At 49.7% G+C, this 18,120-nt stretch overlaps 1 protein-coding gene across 8 annotated transcripts in view; it reads right to left on the minus strand.

Annotated features, from left to right (window-relative positions):
• Positions 1 to 18,120, minus strand: part of SHROOM3 (shroom family member 3) — a 159,760-nt gene that overhangs the window by 19,721 nt on the left and 121,919 nt on the right. For all 8 annotated transcript variants that reach the window (XM_079769569.1, XM_079769564.1, XM_079769565.1 and 5 more), the window contains 4 exons: positions 14,865 to 18,021; positions 7,869 to 7,942; positions 2,786 to 3,679; positions 1,091 to 1,600 (listed from right to left, as the gene is read on the minus strand). In XM_079769569.1, coding sequence (XP_079625695.1) covers positions 1,091 to 1,600; positions 2,786 to 3,679; positions 7,869 to 7,942; positions 14,865 to 18,021 — 4,635 coding nt within the window. The remainder of the gene's footprint in view (positions 1 to 1,090; positions 1,601 to 2,785; positions 3,680 to 7,868; positions 7,943 to 14,864; positions 18,022 to 18,120) is intronic.

Raw genomic sequence — 18,120 nt, forward strand, 5'->3', positions numbered from 1 at the left:
CTGGGTGCTGGGACAGGTTACGGGGCCGTAACATGTGGGGCTCAGGGAGCTTCAGGGGCAGAGGCTCACAGGCTGAACAAAACCACGGGTGTGCCCCAGTCAGACCTTCTTTGATTCTTAGAACACGAGCATTCACCCTAACTCTTCAAAGGTGAATGTCAGTGTGGTATAAATCGATGTCTCTAGACTCTCATCATTTTTACAAAGGCCCGTTCAGTTCTGCCTTGGGGGGGGAGGGAGGGGGGCTCTGTTGTGCTCACCGCTTCTACTTGCTCCCCCTCAGCATTGCCCTCTGAGGGGCTCTCTGTACCCGTAAAGGTGACTGATGGAGAATGGGAGGTTGCGTGCTTGTGGAGGTGGGGGCACTGTGTAATCCTTTCGAGAGCAGGCAGGGTCACAGTGCCAGTGCTCACATGTTCTCTGACTTCAGTTGGGCACGGTCATAATTTCTCAGGGCTTCAATGTCCTCACTTGTAAAATAAAGATAAAACTGGAGGCTATCTCAGAAGGTTCTTCTGAAGATTAAACAAGATGATGTTTATATAAAGAAATGAATGCATTTGACGCAAAGAACATGAATAAGTATTAACACTATTATTGTTACTAGAGGCCTGGTGCAAGAATTCATGTACAGGTGGGTCTGGCAGGCCTGCCTGATTGGGCGGTGGGGGGAGGGGGGGAGAGGGGACGAGGGAGGTTGGCCAGCCCCGCCCCCATAAGGGTGAGGGGGCTGATTGGGGGCAGGGCCGGCTGGGGGGAGGGACCACCGGCCCCACCCCCTGGTCGAACTCCCAGTAGAGGGGACAATTTGTATATTAGCCTTTTATTATATAGGATTATTTTTTGTGCCTGTAATTTTTTATTATATAGGATTATTTTTTGTAATTATTTATTACAAGTGCCTGGTAACTTAAGGCCAGTCTGTCCCACCTCCTGCTCCTCAGAGCCATTCCCCTAAAGCTGACAGGAAATGTCACTCTTGGGTCAGGATCGTTGGAAGCAGGACAAGATCAGGTAAGTAGCCCCAGACTTATCACCCGTGGATGGAGTTCACTTGTAAGTCTGCTTGGGGACATTACCAGGGACCTACCTCTTGCCTTCGTGTCCTGGGCAGCTGACGGCTCTCTGCATGGCCTTCCTCTTGACGCCGTTTTCCTGCAGCAAGTTACCATCGCGAGGAAACAAACCCTCCATCAGGTCCATGGTGGTCTTCAGCCTGGAGTCGGGGTCCAAAATGTCTGCCAGAGATTTGTCTTGGTGGACAATTTCCTTGGCCAGCACCTCCGTTCTGATGTCTTCTGACGTCTTCTGAGGACCGGGACTGGCACTGTCTTCTAAACCCCGAGTCCCACTGAGTGGGTCGTGGACGAGGCCTTGGGTCAGAGCGGGAGGCTGCTTTCCTGGGTCTGGCTGCCAGCCGAGGGGCCCAGCATGCTGGGGCCGGGGGCCCGTGGTGGGGGGCGGGCTGGGCCCGTGGGCCTCGGAACCTCTGATGGAAGTTTGGGGTCTGGAAGCTGGTATCTGATGGCCAACCAACTGGGCTGCCCCAGGCACGGGCCTTTCCTTGGCAACTGTCCTGTTGGCAGATTTGCTGGAGCTACTGGACATTAAAAGAAAGAGAGAGAGAGGTGGTGAGAAAGTCAATAGAAAGGTGAGGATGAGGTGCAAGACCCGTCACCACTGGACTGGTGGGAGTGGGTGAGGTGGTCACATTTCCGAGCATCTTAAGGGCCTTCAACTGATTGCTCATGGGGAGGTCGTGTGACTTTTTAAGGGGGATGCATCGAGTAGGAATTCATATTCTAGAACTGTCTGCAGGGCCCAGGTGGACAGAGGGTAGTGGTAAATCACTCTGGTATTTAGAGTGATAGCAGGCAATGTGGGGGTTGGAGTTTTATTCAGTGTTGTGAAAGGTCACTTGTCCTAAGGAGCGTGTGTTGGGAAATGCTTCTTCCTCATTCTTCTGGCTTCCAAGAGCAGGTTTTCCATAAGTGTTATGACCTTCAGGCCTACTCTTGATTCCTTCCTAGTGTCTTTGGAAAGCGACGGTAACCAGAGCCGGACCATTCATAGTCCAGCTCTTCTAGTTAAGAGCAAGGCTGCCTCTAGGCATGCTCTTTTGTTCTCTCTCGCTCTCTCTCCATCTATTCAGGGTGTGCCCCCAAAATGTATACACACTTTAACAGCTGATAGCTCAATTCTGAAAATGGAATGCATTTTAACAAATACTGCCTTTATAATTATTCAAAATGTGTATATACATTTATTTGGACAACCTGTATATAAAATAGACACACATGTGTATGTGTGGATGTCTGGCATGGCCTGTGAATAGGCAGGTAAACCTATTTAATCTGGGGGCTCAGTGTTGGAATGGAAGCCATTTCTCCATATCCGTTCTCTCAGTAACACGAGTGATGTTTTTGTCTGCTGTATGCCTTCCTCTTACCTCTCATTCCTTTACCGATTCAGAATGTGGGCAGGAAGGAGGGATGCTATTGATGTGGGCCCACAGAAGCGAACTACGCCCCCTGGGTGAGGGCTTTCGTTTTCACTGCTCTCACGCCTTGCTGCCCAATGACTGCTAGGATAGCCACCACCCAAGGTAACAAGAGAATCAACCTGCCAGCTTCAGGGGCTGAGCTATAAAACCCCTCCACACCAGGCTCTCCAGTGGCCAAAAGCTGGAGGGTCTGGGAAGCCTGGAGTGTGAAAACCTCTCACTAGTGAGGGAAACCCTCTCCTCCTTAGCTAAGGGCCTGCCCTACCCAATCTGCCCACTCACCTCGCGGGGAGCTCCACGCCATCTTCGCTGTCCAGCTGTGCCTCACACAGAGCTGGGGGAGGAGGGGGAGGAAAGTCGTCCCAGCTATTCACCAGGATTTCCTGGCTTGGTGGAGGGGGTGGGGGTGGGGGTAAGGGGAGAGCTTCGAATGTGGGGTGGGAAGTGGCATTGGGGTGCAAGTCCTTCACAAACACTTCGTCATCGTAGTCCTCCCGAGGCAGTGGGGAGGCCTGCAGGACAGACTCCGATATTCGGAGGGAGATCCTCCCTGGAGTGCTTGGGACCCCAAGAGGCGTGTCTGGGTCGGAAGTGCTGCTTGAACTTGGGAGGCTCTGCTGTTTTCTATAGTGCTTCAGGCTTGCTAAGTCGGGCGAGCAAGACTCCTTGGGGAGGCTGTTCTCTCGGACGGTGTGGGCCCACTTCACGCGAGGTGGGGGAGGCTGCTTCCTCGTCCCCTCTTCTGCCCCATGCTCTGGGCTGTGGGGCTCATGGCCTCTAGGACGGGGAGGCTGGGCCAGGCTGGGGCCGTTGCTTCTGTGAGTCCCTGCTGGGGTGCAGGGCGGAAGAGGCTGCTGGCCCGGCTGACCGTCCCTCCCGGCCGGCTGATCACCGGCAGCCTGTGGACAGTAGCTGGAGGGGACCAGGGAAGGCAGAGCGGAGCTGAGGGGGGTCAGTGGTCCTGCCCTGGTGTCTGTGAGATGCCCTTGCAGCCCTGTGGGGAGTGGCCTGGGGCAGGGCATCCTGCTGGCCGGCCTCTGATGGTCCGGCTGTCCGGGACAGTCGCTGGGAATGGAGGCACCAACTGCTCTGCAGCCTGAACCGCCCCATCGAGGGCTGGGCTGGTGTTTGAGCACTAGCATCTCTTCTTCGCCTCTTCCTGGACAACCGAGGGACCTGGAGCAGGACACAAGCACAAGCACGACGGCTCTGAAGAAAGGAGCCATCACCGAGCCCAGGTTCACGGCACAGACGGGAAAGGCACTGACAGGGAAGCTGCACGCTCTCTCCCTCCCCCACCAGCTGCTCATGCAAAGAATGGAGTTTAAATAAGATGCCAGACAGGCATGACCTCCTACAGGGAAATGTCACATGGCATTTGCTTGACTTCGCCTTCCCTCGCTGCCCCCACCTCCCACCCTCACCACCCACAAAAGGTGGCTTTGAGGACAGGCTTCAGGTTATAGAAGGAAAGAAACAAGTGGGTACATCTCTTCAGTTGCTTTGAGGCCTACTCTGGAGCCAGCTCCGGCCTCGGGGGACGAGAATGCTACCTCATTCTCTCCCACTGCGGTCCCGCGGGGGAGGTCTGTTCGGAAAGCATCTGTGGGGGCTGCTGAATTTGAAGGTTTTATTTACAACTTTCTCTTAGTCTCTTAGTGTTTTCATTTCTTAAAATGGAAGGTAAAGAGGAAGGGGAGCGGTTCTCACCTAAGGAGCTGATGAGCAGTTACCTGGGGAGAAAGACTGACAAAATTGGACAGACAGGGTACATGGTGATTTAAACAAATACCCCCTAGCTAGGCTCCAAGGAAACGCCAGCGACTTCCAATACGTTTGTGATTGTGTTCTAGAGGACAACAAGGAGGACAAAACAGAGAAAATGAGAGTGCGCAGCACTGCCCGCCTGCCGGCCATGCAAGAGTTGATGTGAGGAGAAAGGATATCTCCAGCAAACCACCATCCTCTGTAAATTCCTGACTAGCATGCCAGTGAATCTGGAGAGCAGATGGCCCTTTTCACTGTGCAGATCCGCGTCCTGAGGGAGCATGGCTCAGCCCCAAGTCCGAGGCCGGCACAGGCACAGGCACAGGCACAGGCCTGCCACGAAATCGTCTGAGTGCCTGTGGCAGGGGGAATGCAGCACACTGAAGGAAAAGGCCGCAGAGACCAAATTAGCCCCTCTAGTGCCGGTTCGTTTTTGTTTTTTTTACAAATGCAGATAGTTGAACGAGGGGCCCATCTCTCTCTCCCTCCCTCCTTCTCACTCTTTCTCAGATGCAACCTCTGCCTTTCCATCACAGACCCTTTTCACTTAGAGGTGGTTTTATTTGTTTGTTTTTACCAGGACGCTCTCACTATCTAGGATCGGCTGCTCGGTACCCGTCGGGTACGCAAATGGGTATGCGAGAAGCCCAGAGGCAGGAGGTTCGCGAGGCGTGCTCGGCACTGCCTGTCTCATTCATGTTGGCATCCTTGGCACACAGTGCCCTGTTAGTAAATGTCTGTTGAACAATGTCTCTTCTACCAACTGCTCTTTAAACTGTACAATATAAACCATTTTTAAACTTAGCATCCTCCGATAGGACATGGAGTCCACTGGAATCGGATGCTCTGTGACTAATTTGGGTACCTTCATCTTCCTTCCTCTGTATCTTGAGGCTTTTTAGGGAAGACACCACTAAAGCATATAATACAAGAGGATAGCCCCTATCCCCAGCCCAGCAAACCTTGATCATGCTTTTAGTTTGTTTAATCTTTGAAGGTATTATTTGAGTTAAATGCTTGCTTAATTTGGTTGATAATGCCTCTTCTTGGTGACTGTTTTATATTTTTTCAAGAACAAAAGGTAGGATAAAGGATAAGAAAGATTTCATTTGAGTCTCTTTGATAACAGAGTGTGCAAGGCAAGCATCTGTTGATCTGTATCCAGGAATCCTAATATTTAAGAATGGAGTTTGAGACCAATTAGTCTCATCCCCTCCCCCCCCCCTTCATAGCATTCTTTTCATGTGGTAAAAAACACATAACATAAATTTTACTACTTTAACCATTCACGTCATTGCAAAACAGATCTCCAGAACTTCTTCATCTTGCAGATCTGAAACTCTGTACCTTGTATGCCACAACTCCTCTTCCCCGCTCCGCCAGCCCCGTCAACCACCTTTCCACTTTGTTTCTATAGATTTGACTCCTTTAGATACCTCACGTAGGTGGAATCAGAGTATGCCTTTTTGTGACGGGCTTATTTCACTTAGCATGATATCCTCAACGTTCATCCATGTCATAGATGTGTCAGCATTTCCTTCCTTTTTAAGACTGAATAACATCCCACTGTATGATAATATCCTACTGTATGAATGGGCCACATTTTGTTCAGCTGTTCTTCCACTGATGGACATTTGGATTGTTTGCTATTGAATAATGCTGCTGTAATCCTGGGTATGAAAATATCTCTTCAAGACACTGCTTTCAACTCTTTTGGGTAAATACTTAGAAGTGGGATTGCTGGGTCATATGGTAGATCTATTTTTAATTTTTTGAGGAGTATTTTCATAGCAGTTGCAGCCTTTTGCACTTCTAATTTCTCCACATCCTCACCAACACTTTTATTTTTCAATAATAGTTATCTTAATGGGTGTGAGATGGTATCTCAATGGGGTTTTGATTTGTATTTCTCTAATAATTGGTGATGTAGAATATCTTTTTATATGCTTGTTGGCCACCTGACTATCGTCTTTGGAGAAATGTCTATTCCAATCCTTTTTGTTTTTTCAAAAGCTTTTTAAAGTATGTTTTTTATTCATTTCAGAGTGAGGAAGGGAGAGGAAGAGAGAGATAGAAACATCAATGATGAAGGAGAATCACTGATCAGCTGCCTTCTGCATGCCCCACACTGTGGATCAAGCCTGCAACCGGTGCATGTGCCCTGACCAGGAATTGAACCGTGACCTCCTAGTTCATGGGTCAAAGCTCAACCACTGAGCCACACAGGCCGGGTTATTCAAGCCCTGATTATGAATGAGCTATTTGATTTTTTTATGGTTGAGTTTAGTCTCACCTTTGACTTCAGACCAGTTCTCTTTTGGCAGTGCTCTAGTTCACTGATAGTTTTCCTTTGTCTCTGGCGTTTAATTAATGCCCCCAAACTAACCAAAGTCCTCGGCCTCACCTGGAATACTTATTCACGTGAGGCCCAGCCACCAGAGCAAGAGCACAGAACTGTGGAAGGCTGCTCTTGGCAGTGGAGGTGGTAACTTAACATCACTTCCTGACCATGTTGGCTGCTCCTATGTGACAGTTTTAGGGTGATTTATTGAGAAGGTGAATAAAGAAAAAGAGGGAAACAATGACTGCATGAATTATAATAAAAATTAGGGTACTGGCTTGGAAAACATGGAAGGTAGTAGGGAGGGTTTAAATGCACCATCATTAGTAAGTAGATTATAGAAGCTAACTCTATGACGCCACACTAAAACTATATATACATAGGCATGTGGTTCAGGGAAAACTCTCTTTGGAATTTTCTGCTTATTCAGCTCCATGTGACTAGTTAAAAAATTAAAATTCTAAATAATTGCCCATTATATTTTACTACCTGGGAGAAATGATTTTGATGATAAACATTTTTTTAAAATTTAATTTGTTAATTGATTTCAGAGAGGAAGGGAGAGGGATAGAGAGAAATAGAAACATCAATGATGAGAGAGAACCATCCATCGGCTGCCTCCCACACAACCCCTACTGGGGATCGAGCCCACAACCCGGGCATGTGCCCTTGACCGGAATCAAACCCGCGACCCTTCAGTCTGCAGGCCGACGCTTTATCCACTGAGCCAAACCAGCTAGGGCTGATGATAAATTTTTAAAATGACTTTTTCTGTCATAGTATATCCTTTAGTGCCTAGACATTATGATTTAGGACTGTTATTTTTTACTTCAGGTGCTTCCTGTGAGTTTGCCTCCCTGTGTGAAGCCATTCATGAAATGCTCATTCCTCTCTGAGCACTTTAGTCACCAGGCTGGCCCTCTGCACACAGAACTGGGAGAGATCAGTCACCTGAGAGAGGCCCCGTGTGTGAGAGCACAGGTGAGCATGAGAAGCGCATACCCACAAACTATTCTGATGCGAAGCTCATGAGAAGCCAAGCGTTGCCTTACCAGCACACACTCAAAATCTACTTTGAACAATTGTCATTTTTAGAGAAAGTTATCTATAAATAAAAAAGTTCCCCACAGCCTAGACAAGTGGAGAAGGCACACAGGACACAATGAAACATCGTAATATCCCATTTCCATTCCTTATTCAGAGGCACACAAACGTTGAACTCCAGCTGCATGCGTAAGGCAGAGGGCAGCACCATACCTGGGTCCAGGGCCAGCCAAGTAACGTGGATCCTTCACTAGACCAGAGTCACTGTCTTCCCCCAAAAGCACATCCTGAAACACAAGAAAGGCACAGCATTATTACCAACAAATTTACTTGAGGGGGTGGAGACAGGAAGGAGCCAGAATAGTCACTGGAGGCCTGCTATTTATTGTCAGGCACCATGGTGGCGCTCTTTTTCTCCCCAAAGCCCCAGGAAGGACTGTGGATCCCATAGGCACAAAGAGGATAGCTCCCCCAAGGTCTCAGTGGCAGAGCTAGGATTTCAACCTCAGTCTGTCTCACCAAGTGCTTCTCCTCACAAGGGCACTTTCTAAGCAACAGAAAGCTGATAATTATCTCCAGGGTTCCAAACAACTTCTACCCTTGAAGTGACAAAAATTAATTCAAAGGGCCAACTTTCTGAAACAGCAATAGGAAATACGGGAGATGACAGGATAGTGCATGACATTTAGCAAAAACCTCCGATGTTCTGACTTATAATTCCAGAAGATATGAATCTGACGTGTAATCAAGCTGAAATATGTTCTCTCTGGGTTTGAAAATGTTTTACCCACATGTCATATCAATATCTTTGGGCCTTTTCAGGTAGTCATTACATGTTTCTTTTTGTTCTTAATAAGGGTATTATTGGTTTCCTGAAAGGATCCTAGGCCAGTTTTTGATAGAGTTTTGCCCAGGTGAATAAGTCCCTGATGAAGACAATGTTGCTATTGATGATAAAACATTTAGCTCTCAATTATTTATGCTACTAGGAGACAGGTAGAAAACAAGAAATTAAGTCCACACATTATCTCATTTAATTTCAGCAATTATTTCGTCACTTAATCTGTCCAAAGAGCTCATTGCTTTCCACCCCGTTTTTTCCCCCCACCCCCAGTCAGTGATGCAGGTACTAGTAAGCAATAAAAGAGCCAAAGGTAGTAGGCACAAAGAAGAAACCAACACTCGAAGATTAGTAGTAACTGCAGTTATCCCTTATTGGGCATTTACTTTGTAGCGGACACTCTGCTAAATTCCTTACAGTCCTCAAATTATGAGCCTGGCGTTGTGTTAGGTACATGCCATTTCTTCTGTAATTTAATCGAGAACAATGGGGAGAGGAGAGGAAATTGCAGCTCAGAAAGGTTAAGTAGTTTACCCACCCACACAGTTAAGTAGGTGGAGGAGCCAGGATTCAAACCATGATCACTTCAAAACACAGGGTCTTTCTTTGTAATTTTAGCAAGCTGAGTGGTAGCTGAGGTGGATGCGATCAGACATCAGTGCTTCGAGAAAATATGTCTTTGATTTGCTCAATGACCACTTTAGGGAATGGGAATTCCTGCTCTCCAGGGAACCTTGTGGTCCTTTTAAAGCCCTCCTGCTGCACCTTCGCCGTTGACATGAATGTGAAGCTTTGCCAATAATTAATTGAGGAAGCCTGTAGGTCCTCTTTAAGCTCCTAACACAGTATAACTTTTAAATAGAGTTTTCCATTCTGTCATTTCCTTTGAATTATAGTATGAGCTTAAGTTGATATTTATGTTAGCGTGGGTAAAATAAAGGAAGATAGACTCAGTAATAGGCTGTCGAGAGAACTCTCTAAATCTCTTGTCAATAAAAGTTGGTTGGAGCATCGTCATGCACGCCAAAAAGGTTCCGGGTTGATCCCTGGTCGGGTGCACAGAGGAGAGTGCAACCCGTCTGTCTTGTCTATCTGTCTGTCTCTCTCTCTTCCTCTCTCTAGAGAGCAATAAAAACATATCCTCAGCCCAACTGGCGTGGCTCAATGGTTGAGCATCGACCTATGAACCAGGAGATCATGGTTCGATCCCCGGTCAAGGCACATGCCCAGTTTGCAGGCTGGATCCCCAGTGGGGGGCATGTAGGAGGCAGGCTATCAATGATTCTCTCTCATCACTGATGTTTCTCTCTCTCTCTTCTTCTCCCTTCCTCTCTGGAATAATATCCTATCTAGTAAAGAGGGAATATGCTAATTGACCCTCACACCATCGCAAAGGTGGCGACGCCCACAGCCAATAAGGAGGGAATATGCTAATCGACTGCCCCACCCTTAAAAGATGGTGGTGCCCACAGCTAATAAGGAGGGAATATGCTAATTGACTGCCACGCCCTCAAAGATGGCGGCGCCCAGTCCCCTCAGCCCTGCTGGGGCGGCAGGTGCACGGCAAAGCCAGGCCTGTCCCCAGGCGGGCCCGACCTTGCCACGTGCCTGCCTCTGGAGTTCCCCAGTCCCCTCAGGCCCCCAGCCGCCCAGGGCTGGCCCGAGATGCAGGCAAGCCTTGGATGGCGGCTGCCCAGCCGATGCCCAAGGCACAGGCAAGCCTCAGATGTCAGCTGCCCAGCCTCCCAGGGCTGGCCTGAGGCACAGGCAAGCCTTGGATGGCGGCTGTCCAGAATCCCAGGGCCTCCCGAGGCTCAGGTAACCAGGGCCGGCTGAGGCTTGCGCTGCTGGCAGTGGCAGTAGCAGAGGTGTGATGGGGGTGTTGCCTTCCCCTGATTGCCAGGTCACCTCCCGCCCCTGAGGGTTCCCAGACTGTGAGAGGGGGCAGGCCGGACTGAGGGATCCCCCCCTCCAGTGCATGAATTTTCATGCATCAGGCCTCTAGTATATATATATTAAAACAACAACAAAAACAACAACAACAAAATGCGTCCCTGGGTGGTGATTAAAAAAACAAAACCATTTGGACAGAAGGAAAATGCCTTCCCAATCCAGTAAAAGCCAGAGGAGGATAAATTTCTGTTGTATTTACTTGTTTGGATTAGGCATATGTTCACTGTTAAAGAAGACTTGATTTGCTACAAACTGGTAAGAAGTGTACAGTACGTATAGGGCAATTTAGAGAAAAGCTGGGACTATGGAAGAAATAGTTATAAATGTTTGTTTTTTAATTATTCCTGATTTCTGATGACTGACTTACTGGTTTTTTATTCTTCATTAGGCATAGCATACCTAAAGCCTATAGACCTAAAGCCTGTTGAATGCAAATCCTCACTCTTGCTTTGGGTTCTGAGTTAGAAATCCTAATATCTCTGTGACCAATGAAATATGAAGACAACAATATTCATCTACTTCGGAATATCAGTGTCAAGTATCTGCTAAAATGAATTAGAAATCCATTTGAAAAATCTTAAAATGGTATTTAAAAGGTAAATAACAGTAATGAATACACTTTAAAATGAAATAAATTCATTGGCTGAAGTTTTACATAGAAGATGTTTAACTCTCACCTCCCTCCCTGCTCCTCAACCTTTTTTTTATTTAAGGAGGCGGCATGCTATAGTGACTCGAAGAGAGTATGGGGTCAAAACCTTGCTCCCACTACCTTGGGCAAATTTATTTATTTATTTTTTTAATATATTTTTTATTGAATTTTTACAGAGAGGAAGGGAGAGGGAGAGTTAGAAACACTGATGAGGGAAAAACATCGATCAGCTGCTTCCTGCACACCCCCTACTGGGGATGTGCCCACAACCAAGGTACATGCCCTTCACCAGACTCGAACCTGGGACCCTTCAGTCTGCAGGCCGATGCTCTATCCACTGAGCCAAACCGGTTAGGACTTGGGCAAATTTCTTACCCTTTCTGTGCCTCAGTGCCCTTATCTCTAATATGGGGATAACAACTGTATCCACCTCTGTGCATAGATGTCAGAATTAATTTCATACTTATAAAAACACTTAGTACAATGACTGGCACATAGTACACATTTGGTTATTAGCAGCTGTTTGTAATTTTACATTTTGTGGAAAGTTGATTCTGTTATTTATCCACAAGCTTGAATGGGTGCTTGTTGAGAGGTGCTAAACATGATTTACAAGCTGCATTCTCCAGAATCCATGCATGGAGCCATTTCCTCAGCAATTAAATGTCCGGCTCGCCATCACATGGTGAATGTGTTACATATCAGAAACAAAGGTCTCTGAAAATACAGTGAGAACCAGAGAAGCCTCTAACTCAGCATCTGGAAAAAAAAAAAAAATTCCTCACTAGGAATCTTACTTCTTCACAGGTTTATTTTTATAGCCTCTTCTGCATTTTAGATCTATGCTGTGAAGAGGTATAAATTTCTGTCTCAGAGGCAGAAATGTTTGAATATTTTTCTGTAGTGCCCAGCTACTTAAGAAAAGCTGTTTTCCAAAGTCTCTTAAAGGTAGGGAATAGGCAAGAATTTGTTGTGCCGTCAGCTCCATCACTAACATCCACTTTTCAGCAATTACATCTTTGCGACGACCAGGAATGGAAGGAGAGGTATTGGGAGGCTGCGTGTTTCAGGGTGGACCACAGCCGGCTAAGGAGAGGCCAGGCCTGCGGAGTATCTGAGTAGGTCTCTGGTTCCAAGTGGTGGCAGCCTTCTGCAGTCATTATTTCAGGCCAAGGAATCATCAATTTCCTAAGCAGAGGAATTTATTTCCATGTTGACCTTATTTTGGAGGCAGAAACTGTCCTTATAAACTTTTGAAAAGGAGCTGAATCCTTGCCCAAAGCTTGTAAAATCCTGCTCTATTAGCATCTGGCCGGCAGGACGGAACAAGTAACATTTGTTCAGGACGCCGAGGACTGAGCCAGCACCAGAATAGACTCCATATTTTGGGTTTAACTCAGATGGATGGTCTCTACAGTAAGCATGTCGTTATTTAAACGAGGCATTGGCCTGCAGGCTGCGAGTCTGACATGCTTGCTCTACAGGGTCACTTGATATCATGGAATTCTCTGAAGCTGAGATCAGAAAAATTCTTAATGCCCTCACCAATTCTTAATGATAAGTTCCTGGAATTTTTTTAAAAAGAAAAGAATGTAACATTTTGAAATAACCACAATAATTATGTGGTGAGACTACTTTTGCTTTGTTTTTAACTAGTTCTACAAATAAGGTATGAAGAAAATGGATCAGACACTGCCATGACCAGGTCCCAGGGCAGACAAGATCTGGCTGATGAAGAAGGAACCTCAAGAACAGTCTTGGCACAATTACAATCTGGGGGATGGTAACCTATTTGCAGAATTTGTAGGAGCAAAACAGCACAGATAACATATTTAATTTTGAAACAGTTTCCTCCTCTGGTGTCATATTCCCCAAATTAAATACTATCTAAATATGGTACTCTCTTTATTGAACAGGGTGCCTAAATAACGTTCTGTATTTAGTTGTCTTTCTAAAAAGCTTTTCAAATGATATAAAGTATGTAATTGGGTTTGGAGAAATCTATACCACCTATGTTTTAGCTCTATTTTCCACTTTACCAGGTTTGAGAAATTATTTGTGGAGGGAAGGCAAAATAACATCCATATCTAACTGATTCCCCAAGAGAGGATGATGACACCTAGTGGTGGCTAAAAAAAAATAAAAATAAAAAAAATAACCAGAAGAGGATCCAGTTTTTGCCTGAACATTGCTTTCTTTAAAACATGTGGAGCAAAATGAAGAAAATGTTTGTTCTGTAGCTATGCACTGATTGACTGAAGCCCATCAAACTAGCTGCAACTGCATGTTACATATAAGGATTTAAAAGTGTTTTAGTGCCCTGGCTAGATAGCTCAGATGGTTAGAGCATTGTCCCAATATGCCGAGGCGCAGGTTTGATCCCCAGTCAGGGCACTTACAAGAAACAACGAATGAATGCATAAATAAGTGGAACAACAAACCAAAGTTTCTCTCATATCAATAAATATAAGTAATTTTTAAAAAGGGTTTTAGTGGTAGGATGAGGAGTGGAAATGAGCTCAGTTCATTCTGAGGGGGAGGAAAATGGCTAGTGAAGTCTTATGGAGGATTGCCTCTATAGATTTGTGTGTGTTTGAGTTTATACTGGAGAGAAAGTATTTCTGAATATTCCTGAACAGGAAATACCTGGGAGGGCACAGCGTTTTTGCTCAGAAGGCTGTGTGTATGTGTGTTTCAGAAGCAGTGCTGTAAACATACTTCTCAGGCAGTAATGACTGAATCTTTCTTTGTCTGAAGTTGTTTCCTCCAAATACCGCCTCCCACACACAACCCCCAATCCTTGACTTCTCTGCCAGGAAAAACAGAATTTGAGAGGGGGAATGGAGGGATGGTCTCCACTGTGCTAACATATATGTGAATTCCTATCTCCTTAGGTGGAAAGGGAGCCATGAGGGAGGCCATTGATCGGCAGTGGAATGTGGAGCTGGAGGATGGGCTAAGAATTAGGGAAATTAATAGACGCCTGGGAGTCAGAGAGCTCGGGTCTATTCATAGCTCTGCCTGAAATTTCCCCCGGAAAGCACTTCACAATCTTTGCATAGTTTAGAGCCTTTATTAGAAAACCCTTTTATCTGAGAATTGAAATGTCTGGGATTCATTCTCCTGTCTCACCAGGACAGTGCACAGAAAGAGCTCAGATGGGAGTCAGAGAAACAGGGGTTTGATATGGATAATATGCTCTACTGCATAGGATTATAGTGGAGATTAATGAGATAAATGTACTGGTAAAGCATACTTAGCTGAGGGCCTGGGACTCAATAACCCTTTAAAATCAATAATTCTATTTTGCAAATGCAAAAGTCCAACAGAAACATAGAGGGTGAAAAGCTAAAATATTTAAAACTCGAGACAGCCTCTATTCCTTGAATTAAAAAAAAGGCAAAAAAGATAATCCCTAACTTTTCCTAACTACACACTCTTGCACTGAGAGGTTAGTGACCTCCTAAAATGAATTATATATAATATGTATTGTATACACACACACACACAAACATATAAAGATACCTATGTAAGATTTATGTATCTATTTAAGACATCTATATAACTACATGAATATCCACATTTATCTTTGTCTCTGTGAGGCTATCAGATAGGGGCACTGAGAAAGAAATGATCTCCTGAAAACAAATGCTCCTCTTCTGCATGTAAAAGGAGCACTGAAGGGGGAAGGACGGGGTAGAGGAGAAGCAATACAGCTTCCAGGGCCCACAGGACATGCCCAGGATCTGCTGGCTGCACCTACCTGGAGCTTCTTGTGGGTGGTGGGAGATGACCGTGACCTCACGTGGACAGGGACCGCCAGGAAATCCGAGCGCTCCAGCAGGTCCTCAGCCGACATGGACTTCCCGGCCCTCCCGGCCGCGGCCCCCCAGGAGGAGGGCTCCCCAGGGGTCCTGTCCATCTTCTGGGTGCCTTTCGGCCCACCGCTGTTAGCTGCACCCAGCAGCTCCCTCTGGGCTTGGTCCCCGCGTCGCCTTTCTCCCAGGAGGCGGCCGCCAGCGAAGGAGCTGCTGCGATCCCGGGCCCCACGTGGGGGTTCCCCACCGCCGCCCACCGCCGGCAGGAGGGCGGCCTCCCTGCGGGGCTGCAGGCTGGGCTCCCGCAGGGAACAGAGGCTGGCGGCCGAGGTGAGGCCGGGGCCTTCGGGCGCGCGGCCGGGCTGCAGGTAGGTGCTGTGCGCGCGCTCCTGCAGCCCCGGCTCCTGGAGGCCTCCGGCGGCGGCGGGGCCGGGCCGCTTGCCGGTCTTGCGCTGGACGTAGTCGGCCAGGGCGCTCTGCTGGAACTGCTTCAGCTCGGGCCCCGACAGGCTGAGCGTGGAGCAGGCCTTGCCGTCCCGCTCGAAGATGCGGCGCCGGTCGGCCACCGTGCTCTCCGGGAAGCGCAGCGCCGTCCTCTGCGGGCCCAGGGGTGCGGGCTCCGCCTCCTCCGAGACCCCCACCTCGTTCATCTTCTCGGGCTCCGAGTAGGAGCGCTTCTTCTGCTCGGGGTCCAGGCGCCGGCGGGGCCCCCTCCGGGCAACAGGGGGCGCTGGCCGGTCACCCTTGGCCGGGGTCACGCTGTGCCGCTCCCGTGGGGTGTGCGGGGAGGCGGATACCAGGGCCTCCGGACTCCGCAGCCCCACGTGGGCCGAGGCCGGTCGCGGGCGCCAGGGCCTGGAAGCCCCCGGCGTCCCGGGCTCCAGGTCCCGGCGTCGGAAGGAGGTGGCCCCCAGCACGCGGGACTGGGCGTCCTTGATGCTGTTCCTGTAGGCGCGGCTGAAGGGGGCGTCCAGCACCGGCGACTCGGGGGTGCCCGGCCTGTGGTCCCGCCACCTGGCATCCTCCTCGGCCTCGCTGCAGAGCTGGAAGGTGCTCTGGCTGCGGAGCAGGTGGGTGTCCCGCCTCGGGGGCTCACTGCCTTGGAGTGGGGAGCCCCGGCTGCCCTCGGCACCCCTCTTCAATTGCTGACCATAAGGCTGCCAGGAAACGTCTTCCGGCTTCGGGTCCCCGTTTTTGAAGTGGTGCTCCCCATTGCCTAGGGGTTCGGCGGGTTCGGAAAAGTGGTCATTGGCGTTTGTCTCCTGGAAGTCATTCCTGGAAGGCGGGGCCATCTTGGCGGGCCTGTAGGCGTAGCCATTGGCGGAGCTGCTCACACTCGGGGGCCTCTGGCGCCCTTGCTCTCGCTGCTCGATCTTGGAGACCTTCTCCAGCACGGAGCAGTGGGGCTTCCCGTACTGGAAGCCGGGCAGAGCCGAGGTGCTGCTGGAGCTGAGCCTCCTCCGGCCCAGGCTGGATGTCTGCTGGTGCGGCGGGGAGGGCGGCTCCTCCTGCCTTGCGTCTGAAAGTGGGAAAGAGGTCGATGCACTGGTTTTCCCCTCAGGCCTAGGGCAGGAAACCGGCCTGTCCGGATGGCTCCGGTGATCAGGAACCACTTTCCTTCCAGGGCCCTCTGCCTTGGGGTTGCCTCCTACCTCCAGGCTGCTCTGCCTTCTTAGACTCTCAGGAATGTTCTGAAGGGAGGAGAAGGCTGACTTGGTCTTGCCAAAGTTGCTCGACGGGCTCTGGCGTAGGCCTTCTCTCTCCAGCCCCTGCTGGAGGTTGGCATTGTGGTCTTCTTGGAAATCACCCTCCCAAAGCTCTGGGGGCCTGGAAGGTCTCTTGCCATCGCCCGCCGGCCAGGCCTGCGCCGGGGGGGACTGGATGGGGTGGTAGTTAGAAGCCGGTTTGTTGCTGTGGGGGCTCTTTCTCTCACTGGGATGTGGGCTGTTGCCCTGGAGAGGTGTGAGACGCTTCTTCAGGGAGGTATCCTTCACGTTTTCAGGCACAGGAGGGAAATGGACTTTGACGGGGACACATTTGACTGGAGTTTCAGGTGTTCTCTCTACCAGGGACAAAGATTCATGCTCTAGGGGTTGATAGAAGGCAAACGCAGGTCTGCTAGATCCGTTTTGGTTTCCATTCTCATCAAGGGTAGCTGTCTTGTCACAGGCGCCCTGAGGAGCCGTATATCCGCTCTCCTTGGCCAGGGCAGGGTAGAGCGTGCCGTTACTACTCGCGGAGGGCTGAGGCACCTGGGCAAAGTGTGGCTCCAGGGATGGTACCGGGTAGATGCCAGTCGGCAGCAGAGGTTGGCCGGGCTGGGCCTTCTGGGGATAATGGTGCTTGGGCTTCACCGGGGGGCTGCTCTCGGGACTCTTCTCCAGCACAGTATGCAGCTGGTCCTCCACAAAGGGAGATTTCAGGGCGCCAGAAGAGTTTGCCTGAGGCCGGCAGAACCGTTTCTGGTCAAGGCTAGACCAAGAGCTGGGCCGCTCTCTGTGCCGAAAGGCCGCGTAACTGTCACTCCGAGCCGGGGGCAGCGGGGCGCCCACGTTCGGAGGCAGGTTGTCAACGGCCGCCTCCAAGGAACTGGGGCCCTGCTGGCTCCAGGAGGGGGGCGGCCCTCTCCGGCCCCGAGGAACGTGATGCCCTTTGTCATAGCCCTGACTGTCTGCTGAGGCTGGGGCCTCCCTCCCGTGGAGGAGCAGGGCTGACGAGTTCACCTCGTACTCTGCGGAGACTCTCCTCTGGGGATCGTAGACGGTCTTGACATAGCGAATGTCTGCCTGCCGCATCCCTTCCAGGAGGCCGCCTGGAGCAGAAGTGTCCACGGAGCCCGACCGCTCCCGGCCTGGGGCGCCAGGGGGCGGGTACTCCAGGATGCTGGAGCTGGTGGAGAAGGAGCTGTACGCCGAGTCCCTCTTGTTGTGGAGGTGGCCGAGCTGGTCGATGCTGCTGGTGGACTTGGCGGGGGAAAGAAGGTGGCAGGCTGGGTAACCCCCACTGGGCTCCAGGCTCTCCATGCTGCCCTGGGAGCTGCACCGGTCAGGGCTCCGCCTCAGGTAAGCATGGTCATAGGTGGAGAGGTCACTTGTAGAGGAGCTGGAAGGAAGGAAGACAGAGCAGTCAGCACCAGAGCTGGTGTCACTTAGGGTTCAGGCACTGGACGCAGCTTATATTTACTCTGGCGCACGATGTTTG

This window comes from Cnephaeus nilssonii, assembly GCF_951640355.1.
Source record: "Cnephaeus nilssonii genome assembly, chromosome: 1".
NCBI classification, from domain to species: Eukaryota; Metazoa; Chordata; class Mammalia; order Chiroptera; family Vespertilionidae; genus Cnephaeus; species Cnephaeus nilssonii.